This window comes from Calonectris borealis, chromosome 15 (genome assembly GCF_964195595.1).
Source record: "Calonectris borealis chromosome 15, bCalBor7.hap1.2, whole genome shotgun sequence".
Taxonomy (NCBI): domain Eukaryota; kingdom Metazoa; phylum Chordata; class Aves; order Procellariiformes; family Procellariidae; genus Calonectris; species Calonectris borealis.
In genome coordinates this window covers 21,586,135-21,601,151 of record NC_134326.1, presented here as the reverse complement: position 1 = coordinate 21,601,151, position 15,017 = coordinate 21,586,135, and the positions used below count along the sequence as shown (strand labels likewise).

The window sequence follows — 15,017 nt, the reverse complement described above, 5'->3', positions numbered from 1 at the left end:
CACACCTGAATATTGTACCATAATGTTAACAAAACATGTATTATGCTTGAGAAATACTGAGGCATGCCTTTTTCGCAGCGAGATATTACAAGAGATCAAAAACCACACACCATAATTGTTTGGAAAATCACGTTTCAGACAAATACATGTTTTTTTCTCACTTTACAGTCCCAAATGAAGCCTAATTTTGGTTGTCTCAACTAAAATGCTCAGGGAACTGTGTTTTTCAAAAGATCGTATTCGTTCTACTTTTTGTGCACCTTAGACTCTCCAAGAATATTTGCAACCCTTTCAAGAACTGAAAGCCCAAACCTGAATTTCAGTTGTGAAGGATTCAACGAGGCATTTGTAACACGCAACCTGCTGCCTGAGATGACTGTGACATGACTTTATTTTACCCAGTTTTCATTTTTCCTGTTGACAGGGATTGCCTGATAAGTAAGTATTTGCTGTTATAGACCATACTTACAACTTAGACAACAGAAGAATCTGCCTGTTGTCTGTGCCTGATAACTCCCAGGCCCTGACTATCGTTGTCAACAATGGACAAATAGGATATGCCGAGACGTAAAATTACCTTCAGACAAGCAAGATGGAGCCAAGGCCATAATTTATTAAATCCAAGAATATAGTGATATCATTGTATAAAGTATATTCTCATACAGGAAACTAAACTGTTTTTCCATAAACATACCCTTCTAAACAATTAGTCATGAAATTCTGTCTCACTTAGTGGAACACAATATTAGAAAACTGTAATTAAAACTAAGTTGGAAAATCATCATATAGTAAACAGATTGCTTGGACACAAGCTTAGCCACTTTCTATGTTACTATTAATTAGAAATATTATAAAGGCACGTCTGAATGCTTGTCCCCTAGGGGACTAGGGCTCTGTAATTCAGGCCCAAATACAGATCTGACTGTCCGAGCTAGTCCCAAGGAGATCTCCAGAGAGGCTGGAGACCTGCAGGGAAGGTTAAACTGCAATTTTGAGCGACCAATCCCAGCCTTCAGAGTTTGAGCCTGTATCTGAAAAATTAACTAAATAGATACATGTATGTTATAACATTTGGGACAGAAAGATCCCGTGCTGGCTGCCTGGAAGCTTTTCTAAAATTCACACGTATTTTTTGTGTTGCAGGATATTTTAGTAAGTGTTTGCTCTGTGGAAGATGGACTCTCCTCTGACAGAGATGGACTTGAGCCAAATCATTCAGATTTTAATAACTCACAAATGCAGATGCTGACTCTCAATCTAGTCCATCTCTAAGGAGAGACATCTGCTTTACAGGAAGCAGATAAATTTTTTTTTTTTATTTACACACAGTCCATTAAAGTGAATTACAAAAAAATGCAGTTCTTCAGAGTAAAATGAATGTAGAGATGTCCCTGTTGGGACAGCGAAAGCTGTAAAATATGTAAGCATATATATTTGGAATGAGGTGGTGATATCTCAAATACCATCTCCCTTCTTCTGCACTAATAAAGACGGAATTAGAAACAGAAAAAATCAGAACTAATTTGACACAAAGCTGAGAAGTGCATAGAAAGTAACAAACTCTCTGGAACGATCAATTAGTGTCTAGTCTATATTCATTTATACCATTATAGACTCAGAATAACTTTACCAAAGGCAACTAGCTCAACATTGCTGATGGACCTATTCCAGATTTATACTGGAGTAACCAAGGATGGAATTTAGTCCTTAAGATACCAAAGGCAAAACCAAAACAAACAACCAGAAAAAGATGTATTTGAAATTTCAAGTGTCTTATTTTCTCCTGTATTTTATTGAAAAAGTTTGGGGTTTTTTCCCTCACACTACGGATGTTTTAGCTTAACACTGCAGTGATAAGCACTATAATTTATTTCACTGTCAGGTTTCTGGAGATTTTACAAATATTCCCAAAAATGCAAAAATCAATATCCATGAGAAAAAACTATATGAAACCAGTCTTCTTTTCTGTGTTTTTTTTTTTTTTGTTTACGATGAGAGATATTTTAGTGCTTTAATTATCATTATCAGCACACAAACACCTGCTATTCCTAGACGGTGTTTCTATTAACACAGTGTGCCACTTCAATAGTTTTCTGTTGGCAATCCAAAGTCAAACTACTTCTTGTCTGAAAATTATTGTTACTTGCTGGCACTAAGTGTTTACTATGTCTGTCATTTTCTAACCTTTTCTTTAAAAAACCAAATCAATAGCCATTTTAACATTTTGTATAATAAATGTTTATGAAACTCTGATTACCATCGAGCTGTCTAAGTACGCTCTTACTGTGTTTTGTGCGTTTATAGACCCTGGTGGCATTGGTATCCTTTGCATATCAAAGCGGGAAGTTATCTGCAAACAAATCAATTTCTTTATAATATTTCCATTTTAGGGGTGACCACTCCTGGGCAAGGGGTGAAACCCATATCCACTGATCAGCCTGGGGCAACACTACTGCTATAAATGCTTATGAAAACACAAGGACTTGCCTCAGCCAGAGAGAGCTGCCAGAGAAGTAGCACAGCCTTAGAAGTTTTCTTTCACAAGATTTCAACAGGATTTAAAAAAAACCTAGTGTTTTTAATATAATTACACCAAGACACAGTTATTTTTATGCAGTTCCTGTCTCCCGCTGCCGTCTGGGATTAGTCTTTATTTAGCGATGATGAAGAGTTATGTCTCATGTCCTGGTTCAACCTCAAAAAATTATGACAGGAATTCTGGCTCAACGTTATTCTATCGGCATGTTACCTTGTTAAAGAGATGCATTTACTAGAAGTGCAAATCCTGCTGACAGTGATGTTGCTACCACAGTCAACATCTTTTCAGCAAGTACCTGAAAGAAGCAAAGTGAACAGTATGCTCCTTCTAGTGCTGCCTTTTCCTCCGTTCTGTCATTTTTGCCTCTATAGCAGAAGCTGTCTGATATATTTTGGAGCCTGCTGTAATTTGATCAAATCTCAGGAAGATCATGCCAAAGAAGCGACAGCTAGTCAATGGATGGTATTGTCCCTAACTCGTCTGGGGTCTGGTACGATCAATGCTTCTGTGCTGAGTTCCAAAACCTTAGAGCCAGACCAAAATGCCAAACAACCCCTCGAGGGGACAATTCTTTCTCCTTTTCAAGTTCATGTCAAAGCAGGCTTCATATATACACCCGAGTGCTTTTCGTGTATAATTGTGCAAAGTACAAAAAATACCTTAATTTATGCTCTGTGGTAAAAAAGCGTTCAGGTATCAGAGGTTCAAACCTGAATTTACTCTTCAAGCCTAACAAAGCTTTTTGGGCAGGCAATTCTCCTGTACAACACAGCTATGATGGAAAATGCAGCAGTCTGAAAACACGCATTTAATTTCTGTTGAATAAATACTTTGCACATATAATTCAAAACCTCAGTATGTGCAGAATGAATGGTGGTGAAAAATCCAATAGTATTTGCTCAAACTGGAAAGCGATTTTTGATACTATGTTTGAAATCTCTTTATATTCTTTCTTTGTGAAGGATTGAGCCCTTGAACTATACCATTATGACTATTCACACCTATATCCTAAAATATGATGCTTACATATTTGTGAAAAAGAAATTTAGAATTGTTTTGTCAAATGAGAAGTTTACAATTCACATTATGTGTTGGCGAACTATACAGTCACAGTCAGTTGTAGTTGTGAACAGGAAAAATACCACATGAATTCTATAAATAGCTAAAGTCCTTGTCTTATAAATATTGATATCCTTAAATGTAGTCAAATTACGTCATTCACTAAAGACAATGGACCTACTTACTCAAGCAGTAACTCCTGAGTACAAGTGTTCGCAGTGACAAGACTCAACTCACAGCACAAATTGGTTTTTGAATTGATGATTAAGTCATTTACTTTTTTTGAATTTCAAACAATGAAAACAGTCAAGAAATGCATATTTTCAGCTATCACTATAGGAAAAAGTGCAGCTTCTTAAAAAGAAATTATTGAGAATTATTTGCTAGGACCTAGAAAAATGCATAGGTTCAAAATGATAGTTCTGTATCTACTTTAAATCTAACTATGTGTAGCACCTTTCTCGCATTTCTCTTCCTGGCATGACTAATGTCCTTTGTTTATTGATGGCTACATTCTCCATTCTTTACTTTCTTTTTCCCCAATAGTTTTTTTGCTAACTTTGGAATGTAGATATCAAGCCTTAACTTTTCCTCAAAAAAAGGAATGTTAAAAGTTGCATAAACTGAGAGAGAAGACCATTACTTGAGGTCTTCACGGTGAATCCTGATGCATGCAACCCCTATGAAAGCTGGTGATACTTTCCACCTCAAAGTAGATACATCAGCTGATTTTGAGACAGAATGGGGCAATACTTTGCATACAAGGTTATATTGTGCCTTTTCCTTCTACATTCTTGTTGCTTTCACGAAAAATTTTAAAAGGAAGCCTTACAAAATAATCTGGCTTCTGAGTTGATCTACGAGATTCAAGACACCTCCTGCCTTCCTCGGGGAAGTACCATACTTTTAAAGTGTGATAGCTACTTATCATAAGACCTTACAAGATCTGTCCTAATTTGCTAACAAAACCCTAAAAGATTCTGCAAGTGATTTATCTGCGAGGGCTTTGCAGTACCTGAAACTGTTTTGCATGATGACTTGTTAATTGTATGCCATGGAAATTCCTTCCTGCTCACTTCTGCAATACAGCAAAGTCATTTAAAAATTGTGGATGTTTCTGAGGTTAAATGACATTGATTAAAGATGTTTCACTGAATTTGAAGGGGAGCAGTAACTATACCATTGATCACCTCACTATATGTAGCTAGCCTAGAAATCAATGCAAAGATGTGTGATTTGATGGGAATTTAAGTGATATAATTTCAGAGTGATATAAATAGCGGCAGTTTTAATGTTTCCCATTCAGCAACATCTATTGCTCGGTTATAAATGCTTCAGGATGATCAGATTGTCAAAACGGACCAGAAAGAGCCTTACACGTAGCAAGTGCTTGGAGGACTTCCCACCCAGGTAGTGAGTTACAAACACCAACCTTTGCTAAGAAATCCTCTGCAGTTTGTGGACGTGGTTAAGTTTTGACCACACAATCACAGCAACATTTCCTTCGGCCCAGTGGCCTCTCCATCACGCCTCTTGTAAGGGTATCACCATCTTTCTGAGCTACAGTAAAAGGACTTGCATTTAATGGATCCTTCCTGAGCTATTTCAAGGCTAGCTCTGCATATGAGTCTTGATAAAACACACCTCCTTCACAGACATAGGAGAAGATATCAGTGATGTGGTGTAGGAATATAAAAAAGTATCAGGAAAAACTAGCATTTGTATATCAATCAAATAATATGTTCTCATTCACATTATTAGCTTTTTTGCTCTGTTCCTTTTCAGCATGTGAACATTTTATTCATTTGGCTCTCAGATTGCGCATTCCATTTAACATAACACTCCTACAAAAATACCAGTTTTCCCATGAAATACATATATGTAGACTGTGCAGCCTTTCCCTCATAAGCTCCTGCTCTTCTCTGATGCACAAAAGGAAGATGCATCAGGTCAAGTAGCAGAACAAAACATCCCCAGCCACCATTACTTTGCTCTTTCTTCTGACCCTGGCAAGAACTTGATTTTGCTGCCTCAGTCTTGAAGCTATTTGCTTTTGCTTCTGATAGGGGCGGGTGATGGTAATAGCCATCCATGCAGAGCAAAGGTATCAGTTCTTGCCTGCTTCTCACTTTCTTTTAATCAAATATTAATTGGGTGCAGCCTCTTCACTACTCACAAACAATATCTAGCAGAAATGAAAAAAGTTGATCTTTCATGTGTTCAGGAAAGGAATAATAAAGACTGAAATCCTTGTATGAAAGATTGCAGGCACATAATAGTAATAATAATAGTAATAATTATTATTATAATTATTATTTACAGATACTACGTAACTCAGATTTACTTAGGTAAGGTCATTTCATCATGTAACAAATTAAAAGACTGAATTGCAGTATTCATACAGAAAATTTTGGAGCAAAAATATCAGATCCTGCATAGTTTAGAGCTAATAATCCTACTCTTTACTGATGAAGTCCAGAGATGTCAGTGTCTGGAACACACATCACCCTGTTCCCCATCCTTTTATCTGCCCTGCACTGAAAGTTACTCTTTGGTTTGAACAAACATAATCTCTCCTCTCTAAAACAGGAAAAAAAACCCTCCTAGTTTTAATGAGATATACTAAAGCTTTGAAACACTCGGTCATATTAATTTTATAATGTTTTTGTTTTACCATTCCCAGCATTTGAGACTCAAATAGCTAATTTAAAAATCTACCTGGAAATTCAGTGTCAGAAGTCTTTTTTCAAAGCTAAAGCCACAAAAGGAAAAATTTCCTGGCAGATCAAACCCAGGAACCAATTTCAACTCAACCATGTTCCTGACTCATACTTCATCTTCATAAACTGTAAAATGATGTACTCTGCACTCATGAAAACTTGTGAACAGCAATTTGAAACTGAAATATTTGCTGAAAGTGGATTTCAAAGGAAGGACTTAGTTCCAAGACTTTAAATTCTTTTAGTTGTCAGTCATTCAGCCACAAGAAGCGATACAACTCATTTGGGAAACAAGACTCTGATTTCTCCAAATGAACTTCATGCACTGAGTGCTCTTTTTATAAAGGAATGGAACATTAGACCTTCTCATCCGTTACACCCAATAGGGCTGGTAGGTAAATGCTACAATTTATATCCTAAACTATACCGTAAGCAAGGTACATTCTTGATTGAGCTTGCTAAGACCTATTCCTGTAACTTAAAAATGTTCTGGTTCCCTTTAGAAATTTAAACAACACTCAGAATATATTTTCTTCTGCCGACTGACCTTACATTTCCCTTATCAAGATAATAGCATTTTCTTAGAAGTTGCCTTGGGCATTTCTGCAAGGTCAAAAAGACACAAAGCACAGATAGGGATAAACCTGCTTCGAATTACTGCACCTTTTCATGCTCCAGTGGCTCTGCAACCCTGACGGCAACAAATGAAGACTAGTATGTTGGAAGTAGAGCACTCAGCTGCTTAGAAAACAGAAAAAGAGGATATGGTAAGAAAGAGCCCTGACATGCCGTTAAACATTTATCATCCTGCCCGAGCTACTACACTGCCAACACATAACGAACACGGGTATGGGGAAGCCGACAGAACCACGTTACTGCAACTATGAATTCATGTTTGCCAAGAGTTGCCCCAATCACTGCACGACGTCGTCCTTTTGATAGGACGCACTGCACATTCAAGGGAAAATCTCTTCCCTTGCCAGGAGGTTCTGAAGAACTAAAACTGCTTGTTTCTCGTCTGAAGTCCTTTGTTTATGGAGGGGTTTTAGAAGCTTCAGTTGGTATCAAAATAAGTTACGCTTGATGAGAACTCTAGTTAGTATTGCAGAGTTTTTGGAAAGAGGTACCTGAAATCCACCAGCAGACAGGACTGTGTCTGCAATAACTTCTGTCACTTAGGTGCCACTAAGAGTCAGTTACCAGTCCCCTTCTTTTGCTGAAATTATAGCCTTATTCATTTAACAGTATTAGATAAAAGGGCACATACGCTCTGAAAGGGCAGCTAACCTCAGGGCAGATTACAGCTCAACCATTGTCTCTGGGCAGCCGAGTTGAAAATCAGCGGCTATCATGGAAGCATATTGTAAAGCTGGGATACTGCTGTGAATAATGAAGCATATCAAGTGTTTTGATAAACCAAAAGAATCTAAATGGGCCTCAAAAAGAAAAAAGGAAAAGGCTTGTCTTCTTTTCCGAAATCTTCCATTAGTACCCTCACAGAGTCCTGTTTTCTACTCCTCAGACTCTGACTCAAAATTCCATTTAAGAAAATGAAGAACATGATCCTGCCATCTTTTCAAAGATTTAATTTTATGGTAGAAAGATTATATTGTTGTTATTTGCCATTAAAGATAATCATTCTGGTGTAGTTTTCTTTTGCTAGCATTTGTGTTATTTTATTAACATCTCCATAATATCAGTTGGCACTATAAAAAGAATTCCAATTTTTAACATGATTATTAGTCTTGATTTTCATCCTCAAAGCAGAGATGTTTTCGAAGGAGCCCAGGGAGGAGGAAGGAATACGACTCAGACACTGCAGTCAATTGTCACCTCCGAGCACATACACTTAGATTGCTTTTCTTTGATGCTGCTGCCAATTTTATTCACAAGCGTATTAAAAAAGGTCACGACATTTAGAATTACAGTACTCTGGAAATTAAATGTTCCTTTACATTTTTAATTTCCGAAAGTAATTTATTATGGAATAATATTTGAATATGATTGAACGAATGTGTAAAGATTAATGCAAACTGTCTTCAAATTGGAAGTTCGCAACCACATACATTTAACCTTGTTGTATAATAGGCATAAAAAAGTTTATGCGGTAGCTCTAAGAGCTGCATTTCCATTTTGCTGGAAGCATTTGCACTGTAATTCTCCTTAGTATTTTTCCACTGGCATGTCTGTATGAGGCATGTGGTTTAGCCCTCTATCATTTTCTACTTAAGATTATGCTGTATTTGAATGGATTTCACAAACCTGGCAACTAAATAAGGAGCAGAAGCAGAGTCCCAACTGTCTACACAATTCTTTTATACAAATTTTTATATGAGACATCAAACTACTGATTTTTATACCAATTCAGCAATATTAATGATACTACAGTACTACATGAGGAAAATAAAACAAATCTGTGTGAAAGCTAGAGAAAACACTAAGCCACCAAGTAACCAAAATGCTAGTCAGAAGAGTCAGAAGCTCCAGAGAGAGAGGTCTGGAGATTCGATGAAGGGGAGACCACTCGAGTGCTGCCGTGACCAGGCTTAGGGGACTGCCACGCTCTGCCACGCGATTGCCTTGTACATCTCACACACGTCACCTTAGATACTATTCAGGGCTTATTTCTCCAAAGCTAGGTGACAGTACTGGTTGAGCAAATAAGGGAATCTTATGAAAGGCAGTGCTATGGAAATTTTTTCTGTGGTCAACAATTAGAATTCATAATTTTCCCATAAACCTGAGGAAAGCTGGCTTGCTTCCAGGCTGTGAAGGACAGACACACGCAATATCGAATCCCCCTTCAGATGCTGCTAAAATTGCACCTAAGTAAAATTTATACTGGTGTATAGAATTTACTCATATTTTCTCATGGAAAATCCCGGGAGCTCTTTGTTAAAAGACTGATACTCAGTTGGAGACTCTATTACATTCAGCGGGCCAACTGAAGAGACAATGTCTGTAGAAAGGAGACTGAGGAAGTAAGTTAAAGGAGGTCTTTAACTGGCACATTCAAAGATCCAGAAGAAAAGTTGAGATAAAGCAAGTTAGAAAGCCCCTTTGCTATTGATAATTTGATTCTCAAAACCAAACCCTTTTGTGGGCATTTCAGCCCAGAAAGAAACTTAGCCCCAGAAAGAAACAGACAGTGATAAAGCAAATGTTATACTGCTATTATTTTTTTGCAGACAGACATATATGCACACACACAATCACTCCCAAGCCTGTACAAGTGTCTTGCTTATGACACTATAATCAGGCTCACAAGCAGTTTCCTGGCATACACTTGATGCAGGAGATGACTCGTGTTTTCAGTGTTTTGGATGTTTCCATACACATTTGGCAATGATTTCCCTTATTTCCCAGCTGACTGCACTCCTCTGAGGGGGCAGAGCACTCTCTTTGTGCCACACTGAAGACGGCAGAATTGAGGCATTTAATATCCTTGTCACCAGGGCAATGGCAGGAGTACTGTTAAATCAAGTTTGGCCTCTTGAAAAAGCCTTCAGGAAAGTTGCTCCGCAGATCACCCAATCCATTAAATTAATGCTTTATTGGCTGGAGTTAAAGTTTTGAGTCAAGCAAAACAAAAGCCTGGGTTTCAGAATACATACACCCTGTCAAATTGCATTTATCAAGATAAGGGTTATTAGAATCTTTTTTCTCTCGTGTGAATGAAGTCATAAGCTTAAAATGTCACTGAAGATTTATTAATTTGATACTCTTTCTGGTAAGGGCAACAAAGAGGGGCAACATATAGGGAGCAGCTTAGGAGAAGAAAAGTATATGTTTGTGCCTGACTACAAGAAATAGAAAATATGAATAAGGCAATTTATAAGTAGGTATACTGTAACCAAAAGATTCAAGCCACATAAAGCAATATTACAGTTATATACTGATTTCAGAACCTTGCCACCTAAAATACTTCATCTAAGTTTGATAGCTATGCAGAAAAATGTCTGTGATTTGCAAAAAATGGAATAAACCTGAATTTTCAAAATCTAGGCTGGACAATCACTTCTTGTTCTAGAAAGCAGATGGAGGCTTCATGTGAAAACGGGTGCTGTGCTAGAGGCTACGGCGCATGGACCACCACCAGCAGGCTCAGCAGTGTTCTCAGCTGAAGCAACAGGGAGACTTCAACCTTCAGTTTTATGTAACGTTATTTGCAATGAGCTTGTCGTTGAAACAGTTTCATATATACAGACACGTGTATACATAGACATATATTTGACTTCTAATGATACCTTTAATAACAATGAAGATAAAAATGATAATTCAGATCCCATGTAATATATATGTGTGACTTCAAATGATTTTTTGGTTAACACACAGGATACTGATTATTTTTTTTTACTTATGAAGTAAAGAACCATCAAGTAGTATCTTTTTCTTTTCTGTCTTCTCTTATGATGATTCCATATTTTCATTCAAAATATTTTCACTCAAAAATGAGAATCATTAGCCAGAACTCAGTTTTCCTATGAGACTCTATCAAGTAGGTGTTAGTTTTGCAGCAGTTAAGATGTTGGAAAGCACTACATGTTTAGAAAAGGATTAGTTGTACCTTAGCTTTTTCTCAGAAAACATTACATATAAAATCTACTAGTTAAGAAATGTCTTTCTTACACTTTTCTGAGAACATAGCAGGGACCAATTTAACTGCTATAATTCCATTAACAGCCACACTCACCAGTCTTCTCCGTCTTGTGTTTTGAACTTTCAGGTCCTGGAAGGCAGGGGCAGGGCCCTTCGCATCGAGCTGTGATGGTTTTGCCAGAAGTACATGCATGAAACTCCAACTTGCACTAGAATCATAAAAAAAAGCAAGAATACGTTTTGAATTAGGACAAGATATAAAAGCAGCAGCTGTGGATTAAATGAGAAATTGCATTTACCAGTAATGGCATTGGACAGACTGCAAAACTTCAGTCTCTATTGAAATTGCCATTGTTTTTATTATTACAGATAACAACAATAATAGCTACTTCCTATGCAGAGTTTTGCACAGAACTTCTAAATGTGCCTTGTAAAGTGTTGTTATTATTCCCTGCTTAAATATATGGAATCTACAGTATAGAAAGCTGAAACAATTTCTTCTAGGTCACCTAAGAGATCAGTGGCAAAGCTGGGAAGAAAATACAAACCTCCAGAATCCCATGTGTTTCCTATGCTGCATCACCATGTTTTGGGTGTGAAATCATGCCATCTGTCACCTGTTACCACTACTGATTTATTAGTTTGGTCTTTTATGGAGCTGGGAGCTCTCAACTTCCACTGCAAGCAATGGCAAAGAACAACATTCACGAAAGAAATCAGCTCATCAGCTGATGAGACTGGTCCTTCAGCACGTCAGCTTCTCTCAACAAGGAGGAAATTTTAAATTACTCCTACAAATAACTCAAAATTAGCTTAACAGTTAACAGCACCATCCCTAAAAATAGCCATTCATCATGCGATCAACTCCAGAAATACAACAAAATCATAAAACTGAAGAGTGAAGACTAAACTATGAGCAGTACAGTATAGTTCCCTATATCTGCATATTGTTACTTGTTCCTTTCCCTTCCCTAAAACCTCAGCAGATGGGATTTACAGCACCTCTTGACAATCACCACATTCAAACCATTTAGGACAGCGTGACATGCGCAATATTGGATGAAAGAGACAACTCAGGAGAGTTAATATTGCAAAAGTGTGCTAGTTAAAAAGCCCTGATTTATAACATACTGACTATTGACAGCCTTTGCTGTTTACATTACATACATTTTCGTGCTGACTTGCCTCCAAGAGCTTTGTGCCTGTGCCGTTGTCCTCTCCGCAGTTGCTGCCCCAAGGATATTTTCCCCAGACTGCGCCCAGCAGCACGGTTGCTGCAGACTGGACTAATGTACTGATAAAATGGAGTAAAAGAAAACAGCACGCAGAAGCAGGAACAAAAATGTGCGAGGCATTCTCTCTGGCTTGATACGTAATGAACTGAATTCAATCCCATTTTTTGTCTTCCTCAAGCACTGATTTTACCAGATCAGAATCTGAGGGCTTTTAATGCCAGGGGGAGTTTTGCCTGCAGCGCTGAGGCTGGCGTTCCTCCCCGCAGAGACTGCCTCCTGCCAGGGGAAATTGGAAATGTTGGGCTGTAAAATCCCTTTGAAAAGTCTGAGGTTTATTATAGATTAATTCTTTTTCATTTAAAAGTAGGCCAGCATGCTTACACAGTGTGACACAACGTGTTTTGAAACGTGCAGCTTTTCTGAAGGCCGAGGGACACGCAGCGTAAGACCATGGCGTTACCCAGCGCGGGTGCAGTGGGAGCTGGAGCTCACACAGCAGCAGCCCCTGATGGAAATCACAGCATCATCTTCCGTCATTTTGGTACGGTGGAAGCCAAGAGAACAGAACGGGATGTTGTTGTAAGATAAACACCTCCTGCTTTGAAATTACTGCAAATATCTTGGCTTTGCCTCTGTTTGGTTTCGTTAAAAGGGCTCATCTTTGGCCAGGCTTTAATCTAGCAGCAGGAGACCATTATCCTCTGCCTACATCCTATTCTGTTGACATTATCTCCCGGCCATTCTGAACTTCAGTGCACCCTGGTGGTTGCATGCTCTGTGTGATGATCTGCCCTTCCCATCTAGAAAATGCACGGCCACACACAAACATGTGCATGCTTAGCTTGCGCTTTACACTAATTTCTTGCAAGCCTGAAAGGAATATAAGTACTTATTTTTCATCTGTTTACTCCATAAATACACTTGCTTAATCTATGCTGTTTGGACAGAACACAAACACAAAAGAAAGCACATCAGGAGAGGAGAACAGGAGAAAGGAGAACACTCCCTGAGCGCACAGTCCTGAAGGCAACGACTCCTTCTGCAGCATATTCTGATAGTCAATATGTTATTGAGAACACAAGCATAAATCTTCCTCCCGCAGCTGGAGCTGATCATTTAATCCCTTACAGAACATCAATTAGTTACATATTTTATTATGCATAATAAATGTAAATTATGTTTCTAAGCATTAGCAGTTATACTTCAAATACCACCTTTAAGATGGTAAGGCCTATTTCAAGACCGTTATGTGCAGTTAAGAGCGAGCAGGCAAGTTTTTCCTCAGCTTTCCTTATGATTGGTAAAGATGACAAACAAAAAGCTCAAAATAAACAAAAAAAGAAACTGCTTAAAAAGGGCTATCCCTGTCATCCGAGCATGCAGGGCAAGAAGGAGAGCTAAACTTGAAGATCACAATGGTACGGTCACATGTGAGTAAATTTACACCTACGATTAACCACATCATGTTCCCACCACGCTTGTTTGGGATGTTAGTTGGTATACATATAGAACTGGGGTGGCAGCTCAGAGTTGGGGGAAGATGATGAAAGACCTTCATCATTTTAAATATTAAATTAGGATAACACTGATTACTTTCCAGCACCTAATCACTGTATGTAACTGTTTTTCCCTTCCCTAAAGAAAAGCATGGAGATATACTTTCCATATGAAGGTGTGCTTACTCACTGTAATAACCTACATGAGTAGCTCAGCTTTGGATTTAATGACATTGCCTACGCCAAACTAAGTGAAATTCAGAGGCAGAGTGGCCACAGAATATGTCTTGTGGAGCAAAAATGAAGTTTTTGGACTACTCTGCCACTGGATCTACAGTCTAGAAGGAGCCTGCTCGCCTTCTTCAGACCATGGATGCTGCATTTCTATTTTTGTGGAGAAAACCCAAATGCCCTCTTTCCTTTTGCCATCCTCATCTCCTTCTCACATGAAAATAAAAAGATACACAGCACAGGACAAAACATATTAAACGAGGGAACGATACAACCTATCAGTCTTTCACACCAAAGGGACAGTACAATTTTTGCAGACACGAGCCATGACGCCCCTTGCAGTGGTTCCACACAGGACTCGCTGGGAGCACTCCGCAGTTCGGAGCTGGTCCCTCTGATTTCAGGGATATGAAATATATGTACCACATATATATGAAATATATGTATATTATACATATATATGTGTATATATATACACACACATATACACACACATATATGTACATATTAATATACATATATTATACACATATATGTTTCATGTATATGAAATATATGTACCACAGTTCGGGTGGTACGACGGGATATGCCTTGACTCTCTGCTGAGCTTTTCTCCTAGCAGAGCTCCCTGGGTCCCGCCAAGCTTCATGTTTCCCCGCTACCCCCCGGTGACTGAACTGCGTTTGTTTACCATGAACCCCAAGGCCCACATAAACAACTCTCAACTATTTTACTGCAAATGGAAAAGCAGCTCTGTTATTTGTTGCTAAATGTATATGGAGATCAATAAAATATATGAGGGGAGAAACGGTTGAACATATTCATGGAAAATTCATAAATTAATTTATTCAACTAAGATGTGGGAAATGATTGCAGAGTGTGTTTTGGCTAAAGTGTTCCCCTGAGAACCCACTACTTGTATAATGATTCCCTCTTTATTGTCAGTGAATCTACAGCAACGTGTTTTGCATAAGCATTCACATTTGAGGGAGAAAGAAAACAGCTACATAAAATTTATTCCCAGCTATTTTATTCTTGTCTGTCAGTCTCCAGCCTGTAGTCCCCGCTGGAGTAGAAGCTAGATATTTTTTTAACGATGTAATAAAACAGCGTATCTCTGTCTTTATACTGGCTTCCA

The 15,017-nt window shown here is 38.2% G+C and overlaps 1 protein-coding gene across 1 annotated transcript in view; it reads right to left on the bottom strand.

Moving 5' to 3' along the window:
• SPOCK1 (SPARC (osteonectin), cwcv and kazal like domains proteoglycan 1) overlaps nucleotides 1-15,017 on the bottom strand; it is a 318,418-nt gene that overhangs the window by 53,857 nt on the left and 249,544 nt on the right. Inside the window, exon 6 of the mRNA XM_075164638.1 lies at nucleotides 11,012-11,126. Coding sequence (XP_075020739.1) covers nucleotides 11,012-11,126 — 115 coding nt within the window. The remainder of the gene's footprint in view (nucleotides 1-11,011; nucleotides 11,127-15,017) is intronic.